We start from the raw sequence: 11,598 nt of genomic DNA, 5'->3' as shown, positions 1-11,598 counted from the left end.
CGCGGCCAGCCGCTGCCAAGCCCGAGGGGCGCTGGCGGAGCCCTGCCCGCCGCGGGGAGACGCGCTGCGCGCCCGCGGAGCCGGCGCGGACCGTCCCCCTTCACGCAGGGTGTGAGGTGCGCACACGCGTGGGGGAGGTCCCGCCCGGTAACCTGCGAGACGACGTCCACCTGTGCTGAAAACGTTGGGGTTTTCCTCGCGGTTATTCTACTGTTGTGGTGGTTCGATGTTCTTTTCTTTTTTTTTTTAAAGTTACTGCCCTTACAGAAACTCGCAGAAACCTGGGTCCGTGTGCGAAGGCTGCAGCCAGGTGATCGAACAGCTCACGTTGCACATCGTGCTGTAAAAACCCCCGTCCGCCTTTGCTGAAGGACTGTTGGTAATGCGTTTCTGGCTGCGCATGAATCCCAGAAACTGCTTTGCATAACAGTTTTATTTTCACGGAGTAATCGTCCCTGTTAGCTGTGTTTTCAAAATGTTTGGTAATCAATTCTTAATACCTACGCTGTTTTGCAAACTGGCTTTTTCAAGGCGTTACTGGCTCAGCTGCCATGGATGGGTGCCCCTCCCAGCACATCGGCCATTCTGCTTTAGGGCAAAGCGGACAAGAAATTGGGGGAAAGCAGCTTACTTCAGGATCTTAATAAAGGTTATCAACAAAACAGGATTCCAGTGTTTTTTAAAAACTTTCCCTTCTACTTTTAATTAAAATAATTATAAGATCCAGATCATTTTAGTATTGGATTTTCCTAAATACATTTATATTTAAATTTACATTTAATGCCTCCTAACTCTTTGAAGAATAACCACCAGCCAAGCCTCTGATGCATTGCCACTGCAAGAAGATACTTGTGCCCAAGAATATTTTCAATATTCATCAGTAATGCATTTATAAAGAGAGCGCTCCTTGTGAAAATGTAAATGCAGAAGGAAATAAACTTAAAGAAATCCTTTGCATTTGCAGCCCCAGACTTAAATCAGTCCACTTTTTAATTCAACTTTATAAATACTGCTGGGAGTATAGGTAGCTGTTTCAGTGTCTTACCAGAGGCCATGCCTGAGGGGAGTGTGTTGGTCCCAGCCTCAAGCCAGCAGACGCCATTTCAGGAGGACAAAAACACTCCTGTGGAGCCTGCCGTAGGCCGTCTCCGTTGGTCCCCAGCTGCCCGCCTCGGACGCCATCCCCAGTGACCCTAAAGGGCATGCTGTGACTCCAAGTGTTTTCCATGGGCACTGTGCAAGGAATGGGGCAGTTACGGTGAATCAGATAAAGGTGAAACCATGTTTAGGATCTAACTAACTTTGTGTCTCATTTAGTCCAGGCTGTTGAAGTGGAATTAGTCCTTTTATGGTGGAGGTTGGTTGTATTTGGTTCCTAGTGAGCTTTTGGGTTACTGATAAATTTTTCTGTTACAAAATGCAAGGAAGGTTTTCTTTAAAATAAATGATAATTTAAAAAAAAAAAAGCAGTGGAAAATAGAATTAGTTTTGTATGTATGCGTATATTTAAAAATACGCATATATCCTCTGGAGTCCAGTTTGGGGTGAGACAAATTTGCTGGGTTTATTTTTCACATAAGCTGTCATTAACTTTTGAGTCCATTTGTTCTGATGGTATTTCTTTATACTGTGCTAGGAAAAAAATTGTGTGGCTGGTGACTGAGTTACACGGGGAAGGATTTGTTCGGTGACAGACACCATTTTTATTGCTATCTGTCTCTGTTGTTTTAAAGGTCTTAGATTAAAAGTACTGAAAGGCAAAGACTGCTGTAAAAAGATGGCAACTCAGTGCTGTAGAAACAGCCCGGAAAGGAGCTGGGGAAAGCAGGGGAACCCCCATCTCAGAAAAAGTGCTGTGTATAAAACACAATATGGAGACTGTGCCCTTACACCCACTGCTTTTTATGATCTTCTTACTTAAATTAAACCTCTTAGCCCCCATATGAAGTAGGTTTTACTCTATTTTGTAGACTGGCTAATTGTATTGCATAAACCCTAAGTGGACGTGCCAGAGGCTACAGAGGGAGCCAGCAGCTCTGAGATGGGGCTGGCTGCCAAGGACTGTTTGGTTCAAGTACTGTCACTGAGCCTGCAAGATTGGAATAACTGTATTATTTCCATGTGGTGCCCCCTCCAATCTCTTTCATAGTCTTTTTTACCAGATAGAAAGATGAGGACTGTTGGTCCAAACCAAATTTGGGCTACAAGCACTCATTAACCTTGGAAATTCTGCTCAAAGTGCAAATCGTACAGCAGCTGGCCTAAAGGATGAGATTCCAAATCCAAAGGGCCTTAATATAACTAAAATTTGGTTTCAGAGCCATTTCTATTGTAACAGCACAGAAGGCAGAGTATGCCACTAGCAACCAGTTAAACACTACATGGGAAGAGACTTCTTGTGGCTTTTATTGACATGTTTCAATACAGTATTAAAGGATAATTTAAGGAAATAAGCTTATAATATTAGCTGCTACTGTGGGAGGGACTCCATGAGATCTCTCTCTCTCCTTGACGTCTATTACCCCAGTGGAAGCTGCAATTTTTGTTTCCAACCTCTGCAGTCAAACACATCATTCACAACTCTACAGGCCGAGTAGACAAGCCAGGTCTTCACTCGGCATGGGGCTAGGCACAGAAACAGTTGTGTTGTGTGCTGACTACTGGCTTGCATTTCCAGAATTGTCCAGACTTCCTGAGTTCCTGGAATCCCCATGTGCTATGCTCACTAATGGGATTTCATGACAGGAGGAGAGCTCACAGTACTAGGCTTCTGCTGAGGAATGTGGGTTTTTGCACTGGTTGCAGCACACTCTTTCTTCTGCCCAAGGAGCCCAGGAGCAGCTGGTCACATGGACTCTGGGAGCAGAAGAAAAGCAACAGTATATGTTGCAAATGTAAGAAATGCCAAAGGCACAATGGGGAGGCATGAGATAGGAACAAAAACAATGCATTTCTGCTCAGCATCTTGAGACTTTACAGAACTCAGATCCTCAAAAGCCTAACAGTGATATTTCTAGGGACTCGTTATAATGGTAAGATTAAAACAAAAAACCCTCCAACAAATGCAGTATTACCAAATTCAATTCTACTTTTACATTTTTTGAGATTTCAAAACCTTTCAGATCTGAAAATTGCAATTTCCTGCTGGAAGTTTAGAAAGCCCAGTCTCCCAGGGACCGTAACTGCAAGGAAGCCCTGTACAGAAGGCACTAACACGTCCAGTCTCCCTACCCTTAAGTCAGGATTCTGTAAGTTATGACCGTTCACAGGGCTTCTCCCTATTCTATGAAGCTAGGAGCCATGCCCAGGTCCTTGGAGAATCTAGGCTCCTTGCCAAAAAACAGGAGTTTGAAAACCTGGGGCCACTCAGGGCTACTAGGCTCCCTGCCATGAAGCTAAGATCTGAGCAGAGCTCTGAAAGGTGTGGCACAGATTCTGGAAGAGTTGGCAACTCTGAAACCCTCACTTGCTTCGGGGCTAATGGAGAGCTCATAGCCAAAAAGCCCTAGAGTCCTGGCTCGCCCATGAGCTGCACACTTGGAATCACACCTATAGCTTGGTTTCTACATTTTCAAAACAAAACAATTTTAATTATTTCAAACTTACATTGCTGCTTTGTTTCCTTTCTCCTCAGACTTTTGCTTTCACAGGAAATTCAGAAAATCAATTTCTATTCTATGATAAAGTTCACTCCTGTTTCTGGTAACTGGCATTTCTTGAATTCCAATACAGAAAACACGATTTTCAATCAGCTCCACTCATGACGGCTAACTTCAGAATACAGGAAAAACCATTACAATTAACATGTAAAAGTAATAAGCACACAACAGAATACATTCAGCACGGAATTGCCTCCCTGACCCTGCAGCCTAACATCCCAGCAGGCATCTTGAGCAGTTGTCACCTCTGAGAAACAAACCAACAGGAGGCCTTTCTCAAAAGCAAGCCTGGGAGGGGATTCACCTAGTTATGAACTTTGTTTTTACTGTCACGGTACTTGCACGTAAAAATTAATTCTTCATGTAAATTCACAAGGTAGGAGATAACATGTTACATAACTTACCAATAATTTCCATATGGATATTTCTCATTTAGCGATCACTGCCGTTCACGTAAGCGGGCTCCTATCAAAGTTCCAGAGGTTAAAGTGAAAACTTGCATACTGTGGGGTAGGTTAAATACATATGTAAACTATACTGCACTATTTCCTTATTCCTTTAACACTTACAAATCACTGATACCTAATACCTAACACGTAGATGTGGCACACAGGGACATGGTTTAACTTGACAGTGCTAGGTTAACGGTTGGACTTGATGATCTTAAATGTCTTTTGCAACCTAAACGATCTATGATTCATTAACACTTACAAATCACTGGAATGTTATACCTAACATGTAGATGTGGCACACAGGGACATGGTTTAGTGGTGGACTTGACAGTGCTAGGTTAACGGTTGGACTTGATGATCTTAAATGTCTTTTGCAACCTAAACGATTCTATGATTCAACAGAAGTTCCAGATTGATTGCAGTAACAGCAGCAATGTTTTTATTGTCTTAGCACACTGGACTTTATAAATTTTTGAACTCCCTCAGAAACAGCAATCATGGGAAACTAACAGAAGTTAAGTGGTTTACCCTATGCCACAAACAAGTCAGTGGTAGACCTGAGGTTAGATAGCAACAGTATTTCTTAGCCTTACTAAACAATAAAGAAAACTGTTTCTGGGCAGCCATTAATGTCTGATTATTAGGCTGAAAAGTAGCAAGTTTTGATTTTTCAGCATGAAAATTCCCCTGGAATTCCTCCAGAGTCCTCTAATGAACAGATGATCTCAACTTTAATCTTACTTCATAATTATCCAAGGATAACATTTCTTCAGCGTGGACTCTTTAAACACATACAATTTCTAGAGCAAGTAATATTCAAACTAATTCATTTTTCCTTCAATCCACAAAACCAGAGTGTTGAGAAGCAAACAGCAATAAGGGGATGTTGAGGGTACACTGAGGACATAGGAACTACAAAGTTCAGATTAATGCGATGGTTTGATCCCACCTTGTCAAGATCAAAGATCTTCAATCTCAGTGTATTTTTTTAAGAAGCTGGCATACCTTTATGTTGACCTTTAAATTGCTCATGGAGGAGTTGTATCTGACATATATCTGCATTCTTGAGATGAATGAGCACCAATAGTTTACAACTTGTCTTTTTTCCTAGCAACCTGAACGTGGCAACCTTTTCCAGAGAGACTCAAGGTACACTTCTTTCATGTTCATTAATAGCAGTCTGCCAACAAAAAACAAAACAAAACAAAACTCCAGGCTAAATGAATAGATTTTTTTTCCCCACTCACTTGGGCTTACCATACAGCCTAATAATTCTACAATTTTGTTTTAAAACTTCTCTTTTGTGATGTGTGGGGAGGGAAACCCTGAGGGATTCTTGCTTCTGGCACCAAGTACTAGGTACGCAACAGGTGTATCTCACTCTGAGGATAAGAGTTAGGTAGGGAGTTTGCCTTGGGCTGTATATCGTCAAACCAAGTCGAAGGTGTTGTAAGTGAACTCAGTGAGGACAAAAATCTATTTCGGACCAAAAGGCAAAAAGCTTGATCATTGTGGATCTTTGGTATGAATACAGACCATAAAAGTGAACCTTTATAATCCTTCTGAATTGAGTTTTAAGGAGATACCTGGACTCTTGAAAGGTAAGAGTGTTTCCATGGTCTTTCCAATGCTGACAGCAAAAGGTAGGTGCGAGGGGAGAGAAACCACCTCCTCTCTCCAACAAATTCATGCTCTAAATGCAAACAAAGGCAGCAGAGAGGGATATAGCTAGGCCAGAGAGGCAGTAGGATCCACAAGAACCCCAGAAAGTAGGGCTATGGAACCACTGAGCCATTCCATATCCTATTATCTAGGATAAAAAGGAAAAGAGGGTCGGCTGAGGAAACAGGTCCAGTATCTCTCATCTGGTAGAAGTGTCAGAGTCCATAAGCCTAAATGCTTGGTGTTGAAGTTTGCACAACAGATTTGCAAATGGCAGAAAAAGGTTTATGATAAGAAGAACAGGGAGAGGCAAGTTCCCACTTCCCCTGATGACCCATTTTTCCCCTTTCTGATACCTCTTGCCTCGATTTCCAAAAGATTGATTTTTTTCAATTGACAAGGTCAAAACTGAAGTTACTTTGTTCATTATCCTAGCGGCAGCCAGTTTTGTTCATGCTACTAAGGCTAGCCTCGCAAAGACCAGTACATCCCATTCTCAGACACGGTTGTGATAAAATTTTACACAACTCGTACAATTGGGATTATAAAACAATTAGGAAGTTAGACGGTAACCATTCTATGCATTCTAAACAGTCTGCTCCTCTTTCTCCCTTCCCTCGCTGATAGTTCAGCTGCTTTTTTGTCGCTGAAATGCAGTGAGCTGGATTGGTATGGCTTGATAAAGTTACAAGCCTCCGAAATGACATTCCCAAGTTTCCCTTAAGCTATGTCCAAAGCCTACATTTCAAATGCAAATCACTGCTTAGAAGCTTCCACCTTTTCCTGTCCCTTCACAGACTTCCCTCACTCAAAATCACTCTCTAAAGTGATCTCCTGACTTACCGTGTATTTGTATAATTACCTGCACTAAAAGTGTTAGTTTGAATGAAGTTCAGTGTGCTTTTAAAGAGATAGGATTTATATACATCTCAATACATCATTTACAATTATAGTCTCTACCCAATTAATTATGAACAGAATAGTTATGGCTAGCATTAAAAATCACTAAAAACCAGAGCAAATTTAATAAAAGTTCCATTGATTCTTACTCTACTATTCATGCTACTATTTTACTTTCTGAAAAAAACAGAACAGGGAGATGGGGAGAAGCCTACAGCTTTCCTCCATTACAAGTAGGCTAAAGCAAATAATAGGATGGCATCTTGTCTGAATGTAACACATTCAAATCATGAGAAGCAGCAGCTTTGAAATATTATCTTAGCTAATTGCATAATTGCTATTGTAGCCATTACAAACTGTAATGACAAAACAGTGAAAATTAGTGACTTGCACCAAGCAGACAAGATTCAGGTAGAGTTCTCAGTCTGTTCAGAATTAATTAATAAAGTCTATCTGTAGTCCCAAATGACAAGAAATACCATTATTTTAAGCATGAACATCCAGAATTTTGGTCAAACAGTATCTTGACCTAACATTACAATATTATGTTACCTCAATGCATGCTACTGTAAAACCGTAGGATTTTATTATTTACAGTATATCCTCTCAATCACACCCTCAAAAAGTCCTGTAAGGAAATAACCACAAAATTAGGTGTTAGGCGGATAAAGGTATACATGGTTATTTTAAGCATGAACATCCAGAATTTTGGTCAAACAGTATCTTGACCTAACATTACAATATTATGTTACCTCAATGCATGCTACTGTAAAACCGTAGGATTTTATTATTTACAGTATATCCTCTCAATCACACCCTCAAAAAGTCCTGTAAGGAAATAACCACAAAATTAGGTGTTAGGCGGATAAAGGTATACATGGAAGAAATCACAAGACTACTATTATACAGGCAGTACAGTTTTTTTATTTTTTTTTTCCAATTTAGCAAAAAATATATCCTCTCAATCACACCCTCAAAAAGTCCTGTAAGGAAATAACCACAAAATTAGGTGTTAGGCGGATAAAGGTATACATGGAAAAGAAGAAATCACAAGACTACTATTATACAGGCAGTACAGTTTTATTATGTTCTTTCACCAATTGTAGCAAAAACATTTAACAACTGAATGAATAATCAAGGGAACTTAATTGTCAACAGGAATTTCAGAATTATGTTCTAAATTTTAGACCAGGAAGGCTTGACAGGGAGAAAACAAACCATATACACACTGTAATAATAGTCTCTATTATGAAGATTTAATGCCTTCTTTAAAAGCACTGAGATTATTGAGGCACCTTACTGCAGGTTATGTATCATCTCCTCTTTGGCAATGAGATGTGTGGTTTTGTTAACTAGGGCCATTAGTGAGTTGAGCTTGTGAGACCAGTCATTGAGTATATTGTTTGGGTCCTTCGGCCTCTGAAAATTGATAATTCCTGCCAGCCTGTCTACTTTAGCAAAGATGGTCTTATTAACTACTAGATTAGACAGGAACTCCTCCGATTCCTGTAAAGACAAACAGCACTGAGTCAAGAAAATAGCAATTTTTTATCTACAAAAAAACAGAATTCCTCCCCAACAGCATAAAAGCACAGGGAACAAGACTTTCTTTGTACTTAACAGAAATACAGCTGTAGTAATATTGTACTTAAAAAAATGCACAATACTTTAATATTACACATGTTGGCACTGCAAGGTACTAGCACAATGTATTAAAAAACTTTTTTTTTTTTCCTTTGAACTGTATCTGATTATGTTTCATGAAATTAAAAGTTTAATAGACTACACCAAAAGACTTTTACACTTTGGAGTACATGGCTACACAGATGTCAGAACAAGCCATCTGACAAGCAAGGCATAGGAAAATCCGTGTGAATTACTGAGCACTGTCGAAGAAGGTTTATTCTGAGTTTGTGGAAAAGAGCAGATTTAATTAAAAGACAGTAGGGTAATTAAAAGACAGTAGGGTAAAGCTTTTCATTTGCACTCAAAATACCAATATGCTATGATGTATGAATCTCTTTGGAAAGCTCTTGAAAACACAAAGGGCGATGACAGGAAGACTACTCCACCCCATGTTCCCAAAGTACAACCATCTATAAACAGGGACATTTAAAGGTGAGTTACCCTGTATCTTCAGTCAGTTTTAACCACCCATTGACAAGAACTTTTTAACACTGAAACACAAGACAAGAAGCTCCAGCATTTACATGAGACCTTGAATATAAATGAATTTTTAAGAGCAGCTTTTGCCTTATGGGCACATGCATCATGAAACTGAGTTCTGCCTGGATTAAAAAAACAGTTTTCTAATTCCCATAAAGGCATGAAAATACACTCAGGTCTTCATGTTGCCAGTAAAGCGACAAATATTCGGATTAATACTATTACTCCCAGCAGACTTTTACACTACTTCTCATAAAAAACCCCCAATGAACTAAAGTTCCATTAATGCTCCCTGTCTATCACTATAGCACACTTTGTTCTTCCTGTAAGAGCTGGAAAGCACTGGTAACACAAACAGGAGAATTAGACTAAGGATGAAGCCAGGAGAGCTGCAAGGATAATACAGAGATACAACAATAGATACTGTATCCATGAACATTCATAAACACACAAGTGTAAACCCTGAGAATTTTGTACCAAGCAGAGTATTTCTACAATGCTATGTCTTTCTGCATTGTCTGTAAAACAATGCAATGAGATCTATGGCATCACTTACAGAGCTTTTTAAGCTAAAAAGAGAACTCGGAGAACGTTACTCTGCTGAATACTTACATTTTTGCCACAAACACGTGCACACATATACTTCCACGCCCTTTATGAAAGAAGGGTAAGCAAAGCAACACTTACATCAACGGACAGATCCAGGAGCTGTGCCATTCTCTTCATTGTAATTCTGGTATAATATTTAGCCATTATTCTAATATTCTGGAATAAAAGTGTTCAGAGTAGAGGGTTATGTGCAAAAATAATTGAAGCAGGCTGCAAAAATATAAAAGTCAATGTTAAAAGCGGATTAGGAGCTGTAGTGCTCTAACGGCAGTCCAGCATAAGGTACGTGAGGGAGTCGTGAACAGTTCTTTTGCTTGTAAAAGGTATAAAAGTCTCTACATGACAAACTATTAAGTAATGAAATCAACTAATTATGAATTTAATACAAAGCAAGACTTTCAAGTTTCTGCTCTATTGAAATGTGAATGCTAAATCTCACAATTTGAGTGCAATATGCTCTTTTTTCTGGCAACTGTGCCCAATACCTATCTATAATAAAGATATACGAGCAAATAAAACGTTGAAAATGTAACACAATGGAAAAGGCAACTTATCTGCTGCTTTACTACATACTTTTTTGTTTCTTTTTGTAACTAACATATGGGAAGCGACAGGCATTTTTAGTTGAGGCACATTTACATAGCTAATGCTTAGAGACAGCCATACTTACATGTTCCACAACTCTGTTCTTTAAATCTTTCCATCTCTTTTCACCTTCCTCTGTACAGCCAAAAACATCTGTTGCAGGACTGTCGAGGGATCCTTCTCTCAATTCTTTCCCGTATTCTTCAACTAGGGCAGTCCATCGCATCAATTCCATGGTGGTAAATAGTTTTAGGAGGTCTCTAAATGGTTTAGTAAAGTTGATTTACAACCCTGTGTTAATAAGGCTCATTTCATACTTAAATAGATCGAAGAAATAATTTTAAATGTTTTAATTTTATTACCATTAATATTCATTGTTCTTCGTGAATATACTCTGTAATACTTCAAGCTACCAAGGGCAGCTCAAGTCAGGCTGTGTTTCTAATAAAGATCTTCCTCTTATAAAGAGACATTTATTTTAATGTATAACTTGCACTTTGCAGTATTTTTCATACAGCATTAAATTCTGAGATGCTTACAGCACTCTCCGTAAACAGATTTCACTTGCACAGCTAGTTTGAGAGAGACACTGGGTTTTTACCTAAGAATTGTTTATTAGAAAGAATACTTACTTATACTTCGGGATTTCTTCTAGCTTTTTGTCACTACTAATTCTGTGCACCAAATCAGATTGTTCATTGTCATAAGGTGAAAGAATAACATAAAGAACAACGCTCTTCAGTGCCTGTTTAAGAGGAAAGAGTGTGGGGTTTTTTGCCATAATTGAACAATTAAAAACACTGCCCACAGAGCTTAGAATTTAACATGTAAAAGGCTTAAGCCCAGCGTATTAGAAGTTCAGGTGAAATTGATGTCATCTTGCAGAAATGAACCCTCATTCACAGTGACAGATTTAAATTGAGTCAGGTTAACTAAAATTCTAGTATTTAAAATAAATACATGAAAAAAATCTTTCCAAATACGTCACGTCACATTTGTGTTGCATACCCAACAGCATCATTTAGACCACACTTGCACAGCTGTTTCTAATTTCTGCACTTTTATAAAACAGACAAGACGTTCTCAAGATTTCAAAGACAACATAGTGAAGATGTTAGTTATAAATATTCATTTGAAATCAACTTTATTTTGTCTGTTTTCAACTAATGAATTTGTTAATATAGCCATTAAAAAACCCTAAGAACACAGACTGATGAGCTATTTAATTGCCTGAAAATTGATCTGGTAATGAAATGGGTATTTGCCACATGAAAATACAGGTATTTTTTATGCAATGTTTTTTTACCTGCTGCCACTTTTCACTTTCAGCCTGGATACATGGAGTATCATAAATGGCTCTGTAGTGCTTACAGATGGAGAGGTAGGAGCCTTCATGTTGATCCAGCTGGATCATTAAGTTGTAGTATTTCAACTTTAGTTTCTGAAACAGTATCAGACAGTAAAATTAATACAGCTCCATGAATCATGTAAATGAAATCCAACTGGATACCAGAAAACACGGGGATTCAAATACACTTGGACATGGAGAGGCATGTCAGATTAAA

The 11,598-nt window shown here is 39.0% G+C and overlaps 1 protein-coding gene across 1 annotated transcript in view; it reads right to left on the bottom strand.

The window, feature by feature from the left end:
* Window positions 1-7,737: 7,737 nt before the first annotated feature.
* The window catches only part of PSMD12 (proteasome 26S subunit, non-ATPase 12), a 7,472-nt gene continuing 3,611 nt past the window's right edge, over window positions 7,738-11,598 (bottom strand). Inside the window, exons 5-9 of the mRNA XM_019474227.1 lie at window positions 11,340-11,474; window positions 10,666-10,778; window positions 10,119-10,293; window positions 9,527-9,604; window positions 7,738-8,179 (exon numbers count right to left, since the gene is read on the bottom strand). Coding sequence (XP_019329772.1) covers window positions 7,970-8,179; window positions 9,527-9,604; window positions 10,119-10,293; window positions 10,666-10,778; window positions 11,340-11,474 — 711 coding nt within the window. The 3' untranslated portion in view covers window positions 7,738-7,969. The remainder of the gene's footprint in view (window positions 8,180-9,526; window positions 9,605-10,118; window positions 10,294-10,665; window positions 10,779-11,339; window positions 11,475-11,598) is intronic.

This window comes from Aptenodytes forsteri, unplaced genomic scaffold, assembly GCF_000699145.1.
Source record: "Aptenodytes forsteri isolate BGI_AS27 unplaced genomic scaffold, ASM69914v1 Scaffold153, whole genome shotgun sequence".
Classification (NCBI taxonomy): Eukaryota; Metazoa; Chordata; class Aves; order Sphenisciformes; family Spheniscidae; genus Aptenodytes; species Aptenodytes forsteri.
The sequence above is the reverse complement of the archived record's forward strand: the minus strand, read 5'-3'. Positions and strand labels throughout refer to the sequence as shown.